Here is a 12,571-nt window from a genome sequence, read left to right as displayed (position 1 = left end):
AACAATGAGAACAACGAATAAAAAAACTGCTAGCAAATAATCGGTAGGTGCAGTTTAATTGTTAACAATCTGGACAGTGCAGTTATCGAACATGGTAGCCACGAGCATTTCCAGCAAGCCACTGCTTCCGTCCAGCTTGATGTAGAGGATCTTTTCGGCGTTCTGCGAGCAAATGGTGCGCAGTTCCAGCGCCCGCATCATCATCTGCGCAAAACGGTTAGCGTCGAATGGATGTTGCTCAGCAATGTGTTTGCGCAAGCAGCTCCACAACAGCTCTTCTTTTACTTCCATGTCGACACTCGCGATCGTTCCAGGGCGCTCTGGAAATTCACAAACCACGTCAAAACAAGAAAAACCAGAACAACGCACAAGACAAACAGATCGGCTAAAATATTGTGAAATGCCATCAGAATGAAGCTACAAGTCAAAATCTTTCGTTTAAAGCTTTTTAGAGACGTTCAGCACCGGTGACCTTTCGTACCGCTTAATACCAGCACAGCTAGAAACAGCGCAACTTCCACATCATCCAGCGTAAGATTAGCCAAGCTGGCTGACAAATTCAAAATCGGACGCAAAAGACTTTCCGATTCCAGATACGCTGCATTAGACAATTGGGCCATGGACAGACGGAAGCCGTTATTGAGAACCAACGTGCCGCTGGCCCGGTCGTAGCGCAGAGCGGTACGAAACAACATAATTTCCACGCAGGAGGCTTTCAGCAATACACCATGATCACCCGGCATTAACTGCAGTAAAGGTCACTGTACAGGACAGTAGCAAAAAAAATTTCTCTATCAGTTACTGAATTACAGATAATACGAACCTCGTTGAAGCCCGGCAATTTTCTGGCGAAATGCGTCAGCTTGGCAATGGCCGGCGCCATCAGGTCCAAAAACTGCACCACTTTTCCCATTTGGTTAACGTGCATCATTCCACCCTTTTCTGTTTTAATCTGATGAATATACTCTTGAACGCTCTAATAAAAAACCTCGGTTTAGCCCAAATTAATGTTTCAGTAAATGCGAAAAGAAAATCAGGAAATGGTACTGAATGGGACAAAACATTTACAAATGCAACTACTATGACAATAATACCGCTATTTAATTTGTAAGCAATATTGTATATTACGAACCACTTGTCCGTTTGGAGACGAGCTTGGACTGAGAAATTGCCGAGCCGCTTCGACGATGTTACCAACCAGCTGGCGTTCCTGGTCATTTAGCTTGCTTTCCACCGCTTCCAAGATCGTCCGATGATGCATGATTTCTCTTTGTCGTTGTTCGCGGTTCTCGTCGGAGGATAGTTGACGCACGACGGTGCGCGGGTGGTCGTTGCGGACCACTAAAAAGGGAAGACATAGATTAACACAAAGAAACCGAAAAACTGTATAATTACTACAAAGACAAATGCAGTCGCAAAACCAACGTTCTATTCAAAAGATAAATGTACAGCGCATACCGCACTAGCGCATATATAACCTAATTATCTCACAATAGAGGCAACAAAAGCATAGAAAAGTATATTCACTTTCAGTGGTCATTCCCTGTTGAACACATTTCGCGTAACGGCACTGTGGACACCGATTGCGCGTTTTCTTATCAATAACACAGTCGCTCGATCCTCGGCATGTGTACTGGAGGTCCTTTTGCGTAGAACGTCGAAAAAATCCCTGGTAACCCAAACAAGTCAAAATACGTCAACCAGTGCATTTGTCGTAAGAATAAAGCGGTGCGTACTTTGCATCCTTCGCAAGACATGCACCCATAATGGTAGCCGGTCGCGACATCTCCACAAACGGTGCACAACGGCTTTTCTCCAGAAGCTGAAATTACAACAGCTAACAAGTTTCGTATACTTAAATTCGAAGCCAAAATGCACTGGTAAAAGCTGGATCGTCGATGAGGTACAGCATCACGTTTCGATTCTTTACAACCCTGCACTAACTTTACCAAGTTGATGAAAAATGTCTTACAAGTATATTCAGCCATTTATTCGCTTCTTTTGCTGCGTATTCATCAGCATCGAATTTTGATTTGCTGTTTTACAACATTTTCCGGAAACAAAAGGCACACAAAACGATCAAAAACGCAATCTAACATTTAAATTCTAATGATCTGTCATGGTAAAATTCGTGTCAGAATCTGTCAGATTCTTATTTCATTCGGCTTCGACTGGGCGTGATATCCGGCTGCGTCGAGTTATTAACTACATTCCGCAGCAGTGTATTCTCCATCTTCAACACCTGATTCTCACACTCCAGCGATGCCGCGCGCTCCCGTAGTACTTTCACTTGTTTGTTCAGGTCCTCCAAGTCCGACCGTACCGCTAACAGCACGTGCTCGGTGACCAGCGACATACACTGCTGGATTTTCGCCTCTATTCGGTCAAATCCCCCGCCCACCGGTTTTCCGGGCGACACCTCCCAGACACGATCGATCATTTCGGCGAAAAACGACTCCCCTTTTAAACGGAGGAGTTTCGAGGGATCCGGACCAGTAGCGCCGGAGATTTTCCGCCCCGGCGTCATGGTGCCGGACGGCGGCATCGAGGCGACACGGGACACACTTTCCGAGTAAGGGGTAGGGTTCTTCTTCGCTAAGCTGTCCTGGATGAGCTGGTCAGGAGCTGCGTGGCCCGGGATGGGCGTGGTCGGCGCCGGAGAGGGGATAAATCGGTCCGGAGTGCTAGCGCCGTCCAGTGAAGCGGAGAAATCCACGTTCGGGGATGTCGGGGTATTGGGCGGAACAGGTGAGCGAGACGAGGGAGATTTGTGATGGAGCGTTTGGACGGAGAGAGGAGAACGGATCAGCGTACCAGTTCGGCTGCTGGATGCTGAGGCACTAGTTGAAGCGGGAGCCTGACTGCCGGCATCGACTGCAAAAGAACAGTGTCAATATTTTTCATGACAAAATTATATGTTTTCGCCGAGTAAAATCAATATATCGAGTCAATTAAGAGAACGACCGGCAAATGTCATAAACGGAGAACACGACACTTGAATGGGTATGTTATGTAATCCGAAATCTAACTGTCAAGTTCCCCGGTAGCATTTCATTTTACAATTCAACTTCCAAATCAACCACTGCGCATCTAATAAACAATTTCGTGAATTTGACCAAAGATGCGAATATGATTGTCGACCTTCCTGTACAATTAGATGTTGATTTAAAACGAGAATATCTATTAAAGTAATCGTATGATTAGTAATACAGGAAATTTACCCAAAAGTGTCAAATTAGTAACAACCAACAATATTTTAAGTACGAAAAATAACGCTTTAATAAACAGTAAGTATTTAAAAGTAGATAATGCACGTACAGCGGGTTAAAACTAACGAAAAGGACGACAATGTAATAAGTAACTAGTAACAACCAACAATATTTTAAGTACGAAAAATAACGCTTTAATAAACAGTATTTCAAAGTAGATAATGCACGTACAGCGGGTTAAAACTAACGAAAAGGACGACAATGTTGCTGTCACAACGTTGTGTACCTTTGTCTGTAAACACGTAACAAATAACAATATCCAAAAAGCATCTAGTTTTTATTCGAAAATTACCCAGTTTTTTATTTAAAAACTTTATGCAGTGAAATCATACGCATTAATTTTTATTTTTACCTTGAACACTGACAGATGCAGAACTGTCGGCTGTGTTATTACCACTCGACGTAAAAGACGCACTGGCGGTCAACGTCCCACTGGGCCCTTCTGTGGCAATCGTCGGCGTCTGTATCCGCGGAGTGTGCGATGAGTCTGATCTAATCAGATCCTTCACCGGTAAATCATGGAAGTCGAAGCAGGTAAACCGTCCTCGCACATACGGTGTCTTGTCGCCCAACTTGACCACTTTAAACTTAGAACTGCGTGCTGCATCGGAAATGGCCAGACTGGGCTCACTGCGGTATGACACTTCTGAGCGGCGATCCGATTCACTGAGATGCGACAGATTACCGCGTTTCCCGCGCGCGATCAACGTGGCACTTCCGGCTTTATTGTCATTAGCCGCCGAAGAATACTGCGAAGAGGGAGCAGCACCCGGAAGTTTGGATGCTGAATCGCTGGAAGTAGGACTCTTCAGCTCCGACGAGGAGGTTGACCCAGAAACCGGATCCAAAGGGCCTAAATCCATCGTATTATACGGGACCGGCAACCTGATCAAATTGACAAGCATTAAGGAACGATGTAAATCGTGTAATCGCACTGCACGGAAGGTGCATCGATTATCGATATATTTGCACAATTTATATACCGAGCTATTAACGAGTCCAGCTTTAAAGCTGTCTAACTACACTGTATCAATACATGGGAATGGGACGCTCTTTGTTATTCCGTCAGTTGTCAAAATATTCCTCAAAGTACTGCTGTAACTAATTTCCGGCTAGACAAAACGCAAACAAAGACTGATAGTTAGCGCACTAACTGTAAACTGTACTGTCAGTGTGTTATCGACAGCGTTTTATCGACAGCGCAATGTCCCGACTCAAGGTCACAGTTAAAATTGAACTGGCTGACTGGCAAAATTCAAACACTCTCAAGAGAAAGTTGTACGAGTAGTAGGACGGTCCGAAACATCATAAGCGCCAGCATAGACATAAAACAATTATCAACTACTTAATAGTTTTTGTAATGCTTAAAACTATTTATTAATGGCAGTTGACAAAAAAATGAACAAACAATAAATTAAAAAACTTGCATAGAAAAGCCAACACAGGATAATCAACAAACTATTTCAATCGCCTAAATGCAGCTCTAGCTCAAATAAATCTCTTCAAAAAAGCATTTCGAAAATATCACATATTCAAGCACTATAATAAAATCACAAACGTTTTGAAAACCTTCGCGGCTTACGAAATGCAAAACAAAAAAAAAATGTGGTAAAATATTATGATGGCAAATTAGACACGATGAATCCTTACCGGCGCCACTCATTAATCCAGAGAATACGATTAAATCCAGGCAACGTTTACCACGTTCCTGTTCACAAGAATCTCCAAAGGCCGAACCAGCTGATATCGATGACTGATCGACAGGTATCCACAAAAACAATAATCGCAGCGGCATGCAGATAGATGAAAAATGCAGGCTGACGCGTTGGATAAACCCGATTAACTTCAACACCGAAAACGTTTATAAACAGCAGAGACACGGATCCATCCAGTTGTAATCACGCTGCGGGAGGTGAAGGTAAGTAGCGCAAAATCAGAGCGACGCAGCACAAAAAAGTGATCTTGGCACAGCCAGCGCCGAATATGCCTGACGCTCAGTCGTCATTCAGCCATCAGCCGAAATTAAATCGATCTCTGTCCGGTGACTCCAGTCATACCAGCCGACTGGATTTACGGTGAAAATGTTCTTTATTCGGCTACGGATGTTTGGAGCACATGTACAAGAGCAAACAGGTGTCTTTTTTCTGTCTGGCGTAAGCATAAAAGCCAGCACAACGTCAGGGAGCACGCTGCTGCTGTTTTGGATGCATCCTGCTGTGTTATCGTTTTCCCACACACAACAGTAGTCTAACCATCATTAGATACATGTACACGTGGATCAAGATCAGAAAGTTTCAAGGGAAAATTCTGCTGAAATCAGCGGAAAAATGCCCATCACAATGTCACAGTGGGTTTACAAAAATATTTAGAAAGAAAGTGTAGTGCCTTTAAAGTTCAAGCCGCAATGTAGAAAACGAGAAAATTATCAGGCATTATTATTAAAATTTTTTAACAATGTAAACAATACTAAAAGAGGCTGGGCCAGACAGTCCCACCCTCCAATCACGGCTTCGCACACCCGCTAGACCACAGACTCGTCAGACCGGAAGTGCGAAATTCATTGAGAAGTTACAGTCGACAAACTTTATGCTGTAATTTGAATCGCTATCGCCTATCGGCAATGTCAGATAGATAAAAAACCAACCAAACAAAAATTATTTCTTAAAAAAACTACTGTAGAACAACATCTGGTCCGAATACACGCATTGCGCGTAACATATATGTACTACTTAGCATCGAGATTCGAGAGCCGTCAGACTGATGATGTTGTCGTTAAGCAGTATCTTTAAAATTTAGTAAGTATCTTTCCCAAGTGATGCAAATGCATAACTTACTTCTTCGGCTTGGTGGTGGAGAATTTCTTGAACTGATCGTAGATGTATCGTAATCAGTGAGGTTGCTGTTGTTGTTTTCCATATTATTGAACTTGTAGGATCTTTTTATGTTTTCACATCAAATTCCGGGATAACACTACTTAAGATTCCGCTCCCTAGCGCACACACGAATTCATGATCTATTATGACTGTTCACAAATCGAACCGAAAGCAACCGATCATTTTGTAACCATATAACTTTTTAACAATGCTGCTCTGAAAGCGCCAGACTCAGACGTGCTGCTATGAGTTTCGCGCCGTTTTTACTTTTTACAACGTTAGCACTTAGCACCATCTTACGCGAGTTCCACTAACCAAAGATGGCGATGAAAGCAGGTCGACGACTGTCACATAAGTATGTAAAAACTAGAGTAAGGTATGAAAAATTACAAAACGAAGGCACAGTAATCTTGTATTGCTCTTCTTATTAAATCGTAAAATTAATTCGGTTGAATGATCAGAATGTGCTATTAACAGTCTAACGGAGCCACGGAGGTATGAAATATCAACAATTGCACGAAGTTCTTGGAACTAAACTTGATTATTGTAGACAAAATACGAGCTCAAACTTCGGCTCAGACAACAGTCACAACACCCAAGTCACAAGTTGAACCGCCACTCTGTGCGGTTTGCCACTCTTCTGTCCGCTGTGACGCGCTGTGTGCCGAAAGCCTGTAGCGCCGATCTGACGATGAATTTCCGTGTACATGAATGTTTCGAACCTTGCGACTGTCGAGACTCGAAACAGACATGAACTGCAAGTTATTCGCGCGTACACCGTACACCGCAGAAATCATTTATAAGGATTTATCAATAGCCTAAATTCTAACACCTTCAGAACCTTTCGATAGAAGTATACCTTCGGGTGAAAACAAAACGAGAAGTTTTGACCATTTGCACTAATGGGAGGACTATTTGAATCTGTGACTATATTATACAGAAAGAAACTCGTTAAGAAAATAATAGCATACCATTTAACTGCATTAATTAATGCAGTTAAATGGTATGCTATTATTTTCTTAACGAGTTTCTTTCTGTATAATATTTACGTAGTCCAGGAAAACAAAAAGCGAGAGTTACCGTAATAAGCGTACAAGTTCGGTACAAAAACGTATTCCAAATTACGGAATTACCAATGGACAGATTCAATCTTCATTTAAAATGGTTAATGTTAGCACAATCACCATATGCACAAAGCTTAAAATCCATAAAAAAATAAAACCACCACAAACTCCACATTCGGGTACAAATCTCGAAGGTGAAAAGCAACATCATCTGCAAATCCAGCCGTTACTAAACTGGGAGATCGCAACACAGGATTAGGTCAACTCACTCACTCAAGCCGAGAAGCTGCCAAGTGATAAAAATGCACAACTCAACAACAAATAACTGTTTAAGTTAAAGAATAAATTATACTGAAATTTCCCCATAATGTTCGCTATTTGGCTTTAATTTCTGTTTCCGCAGTTCATCCCTTTCCCGAAAATTAACGGGTCCCTGCCCCAACAACGCCAGCTGCTCAATTGAGTCTGTTGTTTCCAGCGCCTGTACGAAAGACGGTGGACGCGGCTGCATTCGGGGTTTCTCCATGTGCACTAACGACGGCTGTGACGTCAGTGCTGGATTCTTCTTGTACGACACAAGCGGCAACTCCTGCGAGACTAAATTGGACGTGCTAACCGCCCTGGAAGACAGCGCGGCTTTCCCGCGTTCGTACGACCCCATCCCGTCCTCGCCCCGTGCCGCGCGCATCGTCCCGCCCACATCCTCCTTCAGCATATTCCCGTACGCTTTACTCTTGCGAGTGGAATGTCGGGGACTGTTTATCTGCCGTCCGTCGACCGCGCGAAAGATCCTCTGCTGCAGTTCCGCCGATGTTCGATCCAACGTACTGACGGTACTAGCGGCGCTAGATGTCAGCACCGAGTCCTGCCTTGACGTAGCCCGCAATATTCCATGGTTCATTTTGGTGGCGGTGGAATCGCCGCTAGACGGGGTAATATGGGACTCTTTACTGGTGTGGCTATTGAACGAAGGCGTGGCGGTGAGGGGCTCCTCGATGCTGCCGTAACCCTCTGCGCTACTGACAGACGAAGAGGGCGCTCGCGCGATAAGCTCTGCAATCACAGGCTGCATCTTCGATTTAATACTGGATTGAGCGTAACTGGGAGGAGCGCCGGTGCCGGTCACGGGCGGTTTATGGTTAGCAAAAGCATTATCCACCACCGGCAGCGGTGGACTAACCGCCGGGACAGCCGTGGGAACATCAGGTGAGCGCGGCGGAATGTTATCGTAATCGGCAGTACTGGGTTTTAGTGCATAAGCCCCACCCGAGGGTCTAGCTGCTGCCGGCACCTAAGGTCAAGAGCGTGAAAAAGCTGAAGTCTGTTATCGGAAGCAAAATACGCAAGCATCGCAAGGTCACAAGCAGAACAGCCCAAAAGGATAACTGGCAAACCCACTGTGCATCAAGCCTAAATATACCTTATACTTCACGGTGACGTTATCAGTCTTTTCCGGTTCTGGGAATTTCGGTATCTCCACACGTATTTGTGTAGGTGAGGCTGAAGGCGAAAACGGCACACGCTCTTTGGGCCGCTGAACAGTCACGTTATTCAGATCCGCTGCAGGCGTGTATCTGGAGAATGGACAAAATTAGTGCAAATCAATGTCTCCCTCATTGGGGGTTCGAGCCATTTTCATAAGGAGATTTAATACATACTTTCCGTAAAGCGGACCACAAAATGTGAAAAGACAATTCTTTGGGCATCCCCTGTCGTACGGATTCAAAGAATTCTTAAATTTTGCCGTCACCTAAAGATACAGATGAATCAATAAGATCCACAGTGAATACATTTTGATCGCTGACACATGCCGATAATGCCCTTAATTACGCCTGACATGTACCGCTGATTTCCTCAAGCCGTAAATACAAACCGCACCTGTTCATTAGTGGTGTTGGCCTTGGATACGAGATGGAAATGAAAGCACGTTAATCCACCAATGGGGAATATTAACAATCCAATCAGTACCATGAGCACTATCCTGTAAAAATAACCACAAAAATCGATCAAACAACCAAGCGGCTTGGAAACTATCTTTCTCGCTGTAACTCTTCAATCTCACAGGCATGTACATGCAAGGTGAACAAACGATACGTACGAGGCGATTTGTGTTGGATGATCAAGATTCCCGCTTTCCCGTATAACTTGATGCAGACTCACACCGAAGACGGCCATCATGTGCAAGCACAAGGAGATCAGAAAATACAAAAAGTACCGATAGTTCCGTCGACCCACACAATTAGCCACCCAAGGACCTGGAGAAAAGACATGACCCTGACTCAATAAGTTAGGTAAATCAATATACGCCACGCATTAGAAAAACGGAGATGATGCCATTCGAATTAAAATCCTTTTGTACTAAGATATCACAACCGTAAATCCAATCAATAAATTATCATAAAAACCAGTAAATCTGCTTAACAAGATAAATGTCGAAGGCGAAACACGGACAACAGAAATGCATCAATGAATCGATTCGTAAATTGGTCAAAAAATCAACTAAAACACTGAAGAAGAAACAGGAATATGCTATAAAATACTTCTGCAATATGCTATAAAATGCTTCTGGAATATGCTATAAAATGCTATATGCTTCTTATGCTTCTATAGGTTACAAAATATCTTTTGCTTTTACGAAACAAATTTTGTTCCGAAATTTACCAGGACGAAGAACAACCCAAACCAAGTAAAGAAATTATCGCGTCTTCGACACATGATCCCACATCACGGTTATCACTTATCAGCGATGTCGACAATTGTCCCGCTGATTTAAAATAATCCGAACAAAACTGCACTGTCAATGCGAGAGTGATGTACACGATTAATTTAAAGAGGTGGCAATACTACTATACAACAGCAAGTACCACTTGAAAAAAACCGCCAAGGTGTAATACGATAGTGGCACTTACAGTGATGGTCAAACACCTGGAACAAAAATGTCGTGTTACAAAAAGAAAACAAGCGGTGAACACCCAGATACCAGTACCTCAATACACCGATTACAGGTGCTGCAGTGCGAGGTCCGGGGTGGCCGGTATAAATTGCAGGTAACGCACCATTTCAACCGAATCTGGACACCCTTGATGTCCACCGTTTTATATAACGGTGAGCGAAAGTCGTCCGCAGGAACTTCGTCGTGAAGAGCTGAAAATTAGAGCGCATTAACCAAAACAAACGAATTGGTAAATACATAAGTGCACAGCACAAACAACTTCAGCAAACATGGTAACAGTTCACTGCAGGATCATCAGCGATAACTTTGTGTACTACTGCGGCACTGTGCTGATAAACTGTGCTGTACGAATAGTCAAAAACAGAAATTCGCGGGTTATTAAAACATTTTCAAATGGCGGGCAACATAATAATCTATCAACACAAGGTATCCTGAATAAACTCAAGATTACTTACTATTCTACTAGTAGTCACGAATAAAATCACTTAAAAGTTAAAACAATAGTCTGTACGTTGCATTTTCTCATAAAACTTTTTTGATGTTTTGCATTGCGGTTCTGCTTACCAACAAAGAGTTACCGCGGATTACACCATCGATTCAGACATACAAAATATGTATTGCAAAAATTTAGATTTAAATTTGTTAATTTCTTATAACTGCGCTGGCATGCTTGTACACTTGAACTTTACTGTTCTGTTCTCGTTGTCAGCTCCCAAAAATCACGAAGTCGCTGAAAACCGCTGATAAGAATGTATTAAACCGCCTCGAGTATTACTTAAATTATCATAAACCTTGCTTCAAAACTGAAACGGGCATCCGACTACTAACATGACGATTAAAAGCCGGGCTTTAAACGTATGACAAGCTCGAACTGACTGTCTAATCATTTTAAACACCGAATGACGTGAGCTATTCTTGCATTCCAAAAGAACACAGCGCAGCGGGAGTGCATTACCATTCCGGCTAACGGAAAGTAAACAAAATGGGCATTTATATTCGACATAAAAACATTCATTCATAACAGGTCCTGCCTTTTCATGAGGCGTCAGAAAAAAGCGGATAAATAAAATTTTCACCAGTAAGCCTGCACACAACACATAAGTGATTTAATCAAAAAAATCTGCAATCTGCCCGGGTTCTCTTTTTTATGGTACAGTAGTAAGTTTAAACTTAGAAATAGTGCAAGACATCGAAATTAAGTTACCTTAATAAGTTCACTGCCAAGAAAAATTAAGAAGTGATCAGAATATGCTCCAAACAAAAAAATTTCTTATGAATAATTTACTGCGTATTCCAAAATCCAAACCAACAACATTCTATTAAGTAAACTTTAAAAGAAACATTCTTACAAGTAAATTTAAAAATATATTGCTTCTGCTTTTTTAATATGTTGAAAAATTTCAAATCTGTCTGTAAGTAATTTTTACAGGATTTTAAAATATTTACAAAGAAAAGTGAAAATTTTAATGGACGATTGGACGAACCTTTTGGCAGAAAACCAGGATCCATGTAGGTAGCGATGGCCAGATTAGCAATGAGAATGACAACAATCACAGCGTGTACGGATAGGATGTAGGGCGCAATGAGCGCATAGCGGTGCGCGAACCCACTTCCCCTGAAACACAACCCATTTCCACTGTGTATACAGTACAAGACCACATTCCTATCAAATACGCCTTCCATAATATATAAGTAGCACACAGGGAAATCAGCTAACTTAACGAAAAAATCAAATGGTTTTATGTTTTCACATACGGAAAGACAAAATATACAACGGTGGCTCCAATAATCAGGAACCATGCGAGAAAAGCTGGAAAATAACGGCTTATTTTCCGCTTTTTACGCGCTGGTGGTAATTCCAAATCCTGAAGATCCATAGCCATATTAATCTGATAAAATCAGAGCAACATGAATAGCTGCTTTTATAAACTTTGAGAGATCAAGATAAAGCTCGGGATTCTGGATCGGCCAGGCAATCACAGGCTGGCAAAGAGAAATAAAAATCCATGAAGATTTTCAGCAACATACGCACACATCAGTTTCGTATGGCGGATGATGGAATCATGGACTGGAACCCATCTTGGTTTTTCTTCCTTTAATGTCTCATAAAAGAAAACTTACTGCCCTTATTTGGAATTGAGAACGATTACAAAATCGCAAACATAAAAGTCCGCAGCCCTGAGAAAATTGTGGTTGTCGAAGCTGATAGTGGACGGGCTGCAACTGCACATCGGAATGCAGATTGCAAACTGACGGCATTTACAACTGGAGAACTGGGAAGGTAATCGCTACAGCCAGTAAACTTACAACAGACGATGGTGAAGTGTAATGCGTACGTACATACTCGTACAAACGTACTGTGCACATCTGTGATGTACGCCGTACGCGCTATGCCAAGTGAATTATAATCAC

At 42.6% G+C, this 12,571-nt stretch overlaps 2 protein-coding genes across 5 annotated transcripts; both read right to left on the bottom strand.

The window, feature by feature from the left end:
* Positions 1-52: 52 nt before the first annotated feature.
* Positions 53-6,696, bottom strand: LOC129596082 (thyroid hormone receptor beta-like). 4 transcript variants are annotated; one of them, XM_055493282.1, is made up of 8 exons: positions 6,443-6,696; positions 6,104-6,258; positions 1,737-1,822; positions 1,528-1,669; positions 1,133-1,341; positions 824-976; positions 482-746; positions 53-320 (listed from the first exon to the last, which is right to left on the bottom strand). In XM_055493282.1, exons 2-8 carry the CDS (start codon positions 6,183-6,185, stop codon positions 55-57), a joined length of 1,203 nt encoding a protein of 400 aa, XP_055349257.1. In that variant the 5' UTR covers positions 6,186-6,258; positions 6,443-6,696; the 3' UTR covers positions 53-54. The 4 variants fall into 4 exon arrangements, with proteins under 4 accessions (XP_055349257.1, XP_055349248.1, XP_055349232.1 ...); XM_055493273.1 differs by having other exon boundaries at positions 6,458-6,696; XM_055493257.1 differs by lacking the exons at positions 53-320; positions 482-746; positions 824-976; ... (2 more) ...; positions 1,737-1,822; positions 6,443-6,696 and adding exons at positions 1,834-2,874; positions 3,622-4,154; positions 4,920-5,579 and having other exon boundaries at positions 6,104-6,219.
* Positions 6,697-7,278: 582 nt separating this feature from the next.
* Positions 7,279-12,394, bottom strand: LOC129593867 (palmitoyltransferase ZDHHC5-like). The gene is made up of 9 exons (XM_055490358.1): positions 11,915-12,394; positions 11,644-11,774; positions 10,193-10,350; positions 10,116-10,131; positions 9,305-9,461; positions 9,085-9,187; positions 8,865-8,956; positions 8,627-8,780; positions 7,279-8,497 (listed from the first exon to the last, which is right to left on the bottom strand). The coding sequence occupies exons 1-9, from the start codon at positions 12,040-12,042 to the stop codon at positions 7,553-7,555; spliced, it is 1,884 nt and encodes a 627-aa protein (XP_055346333.1). The 5' UTR covers positions 12,043-12,394; the 3' UTR covers positions 7,279-7,552.
* Between the last annotated feature and the right edge of the window lie 177 nt (positions 12,395-12,571).

Source organism: Paramacrobiotus metropolitanus, unplaced genomic scaffold, assembly GCF_019649055.1.
Source record: "Paramacrobiotus metropolitanus isolate TYO unplaced genomic scaffold, Prichtersi_v1.0 Parri_scaffold0000003, whole genome shotgun sequence".
Lineage (NCBI taxonomy): Eukaryota > Metazoa > Tardigrada > Eutardigrada > Parachela > Macrobiotidae > Paramacrobiotus > Paramacrobiotus metropolitanus.
Note: the sequence above shows the minus strand (reverse complement) of the source record. Positions and strands in the feature narration are given on the sequence as shown.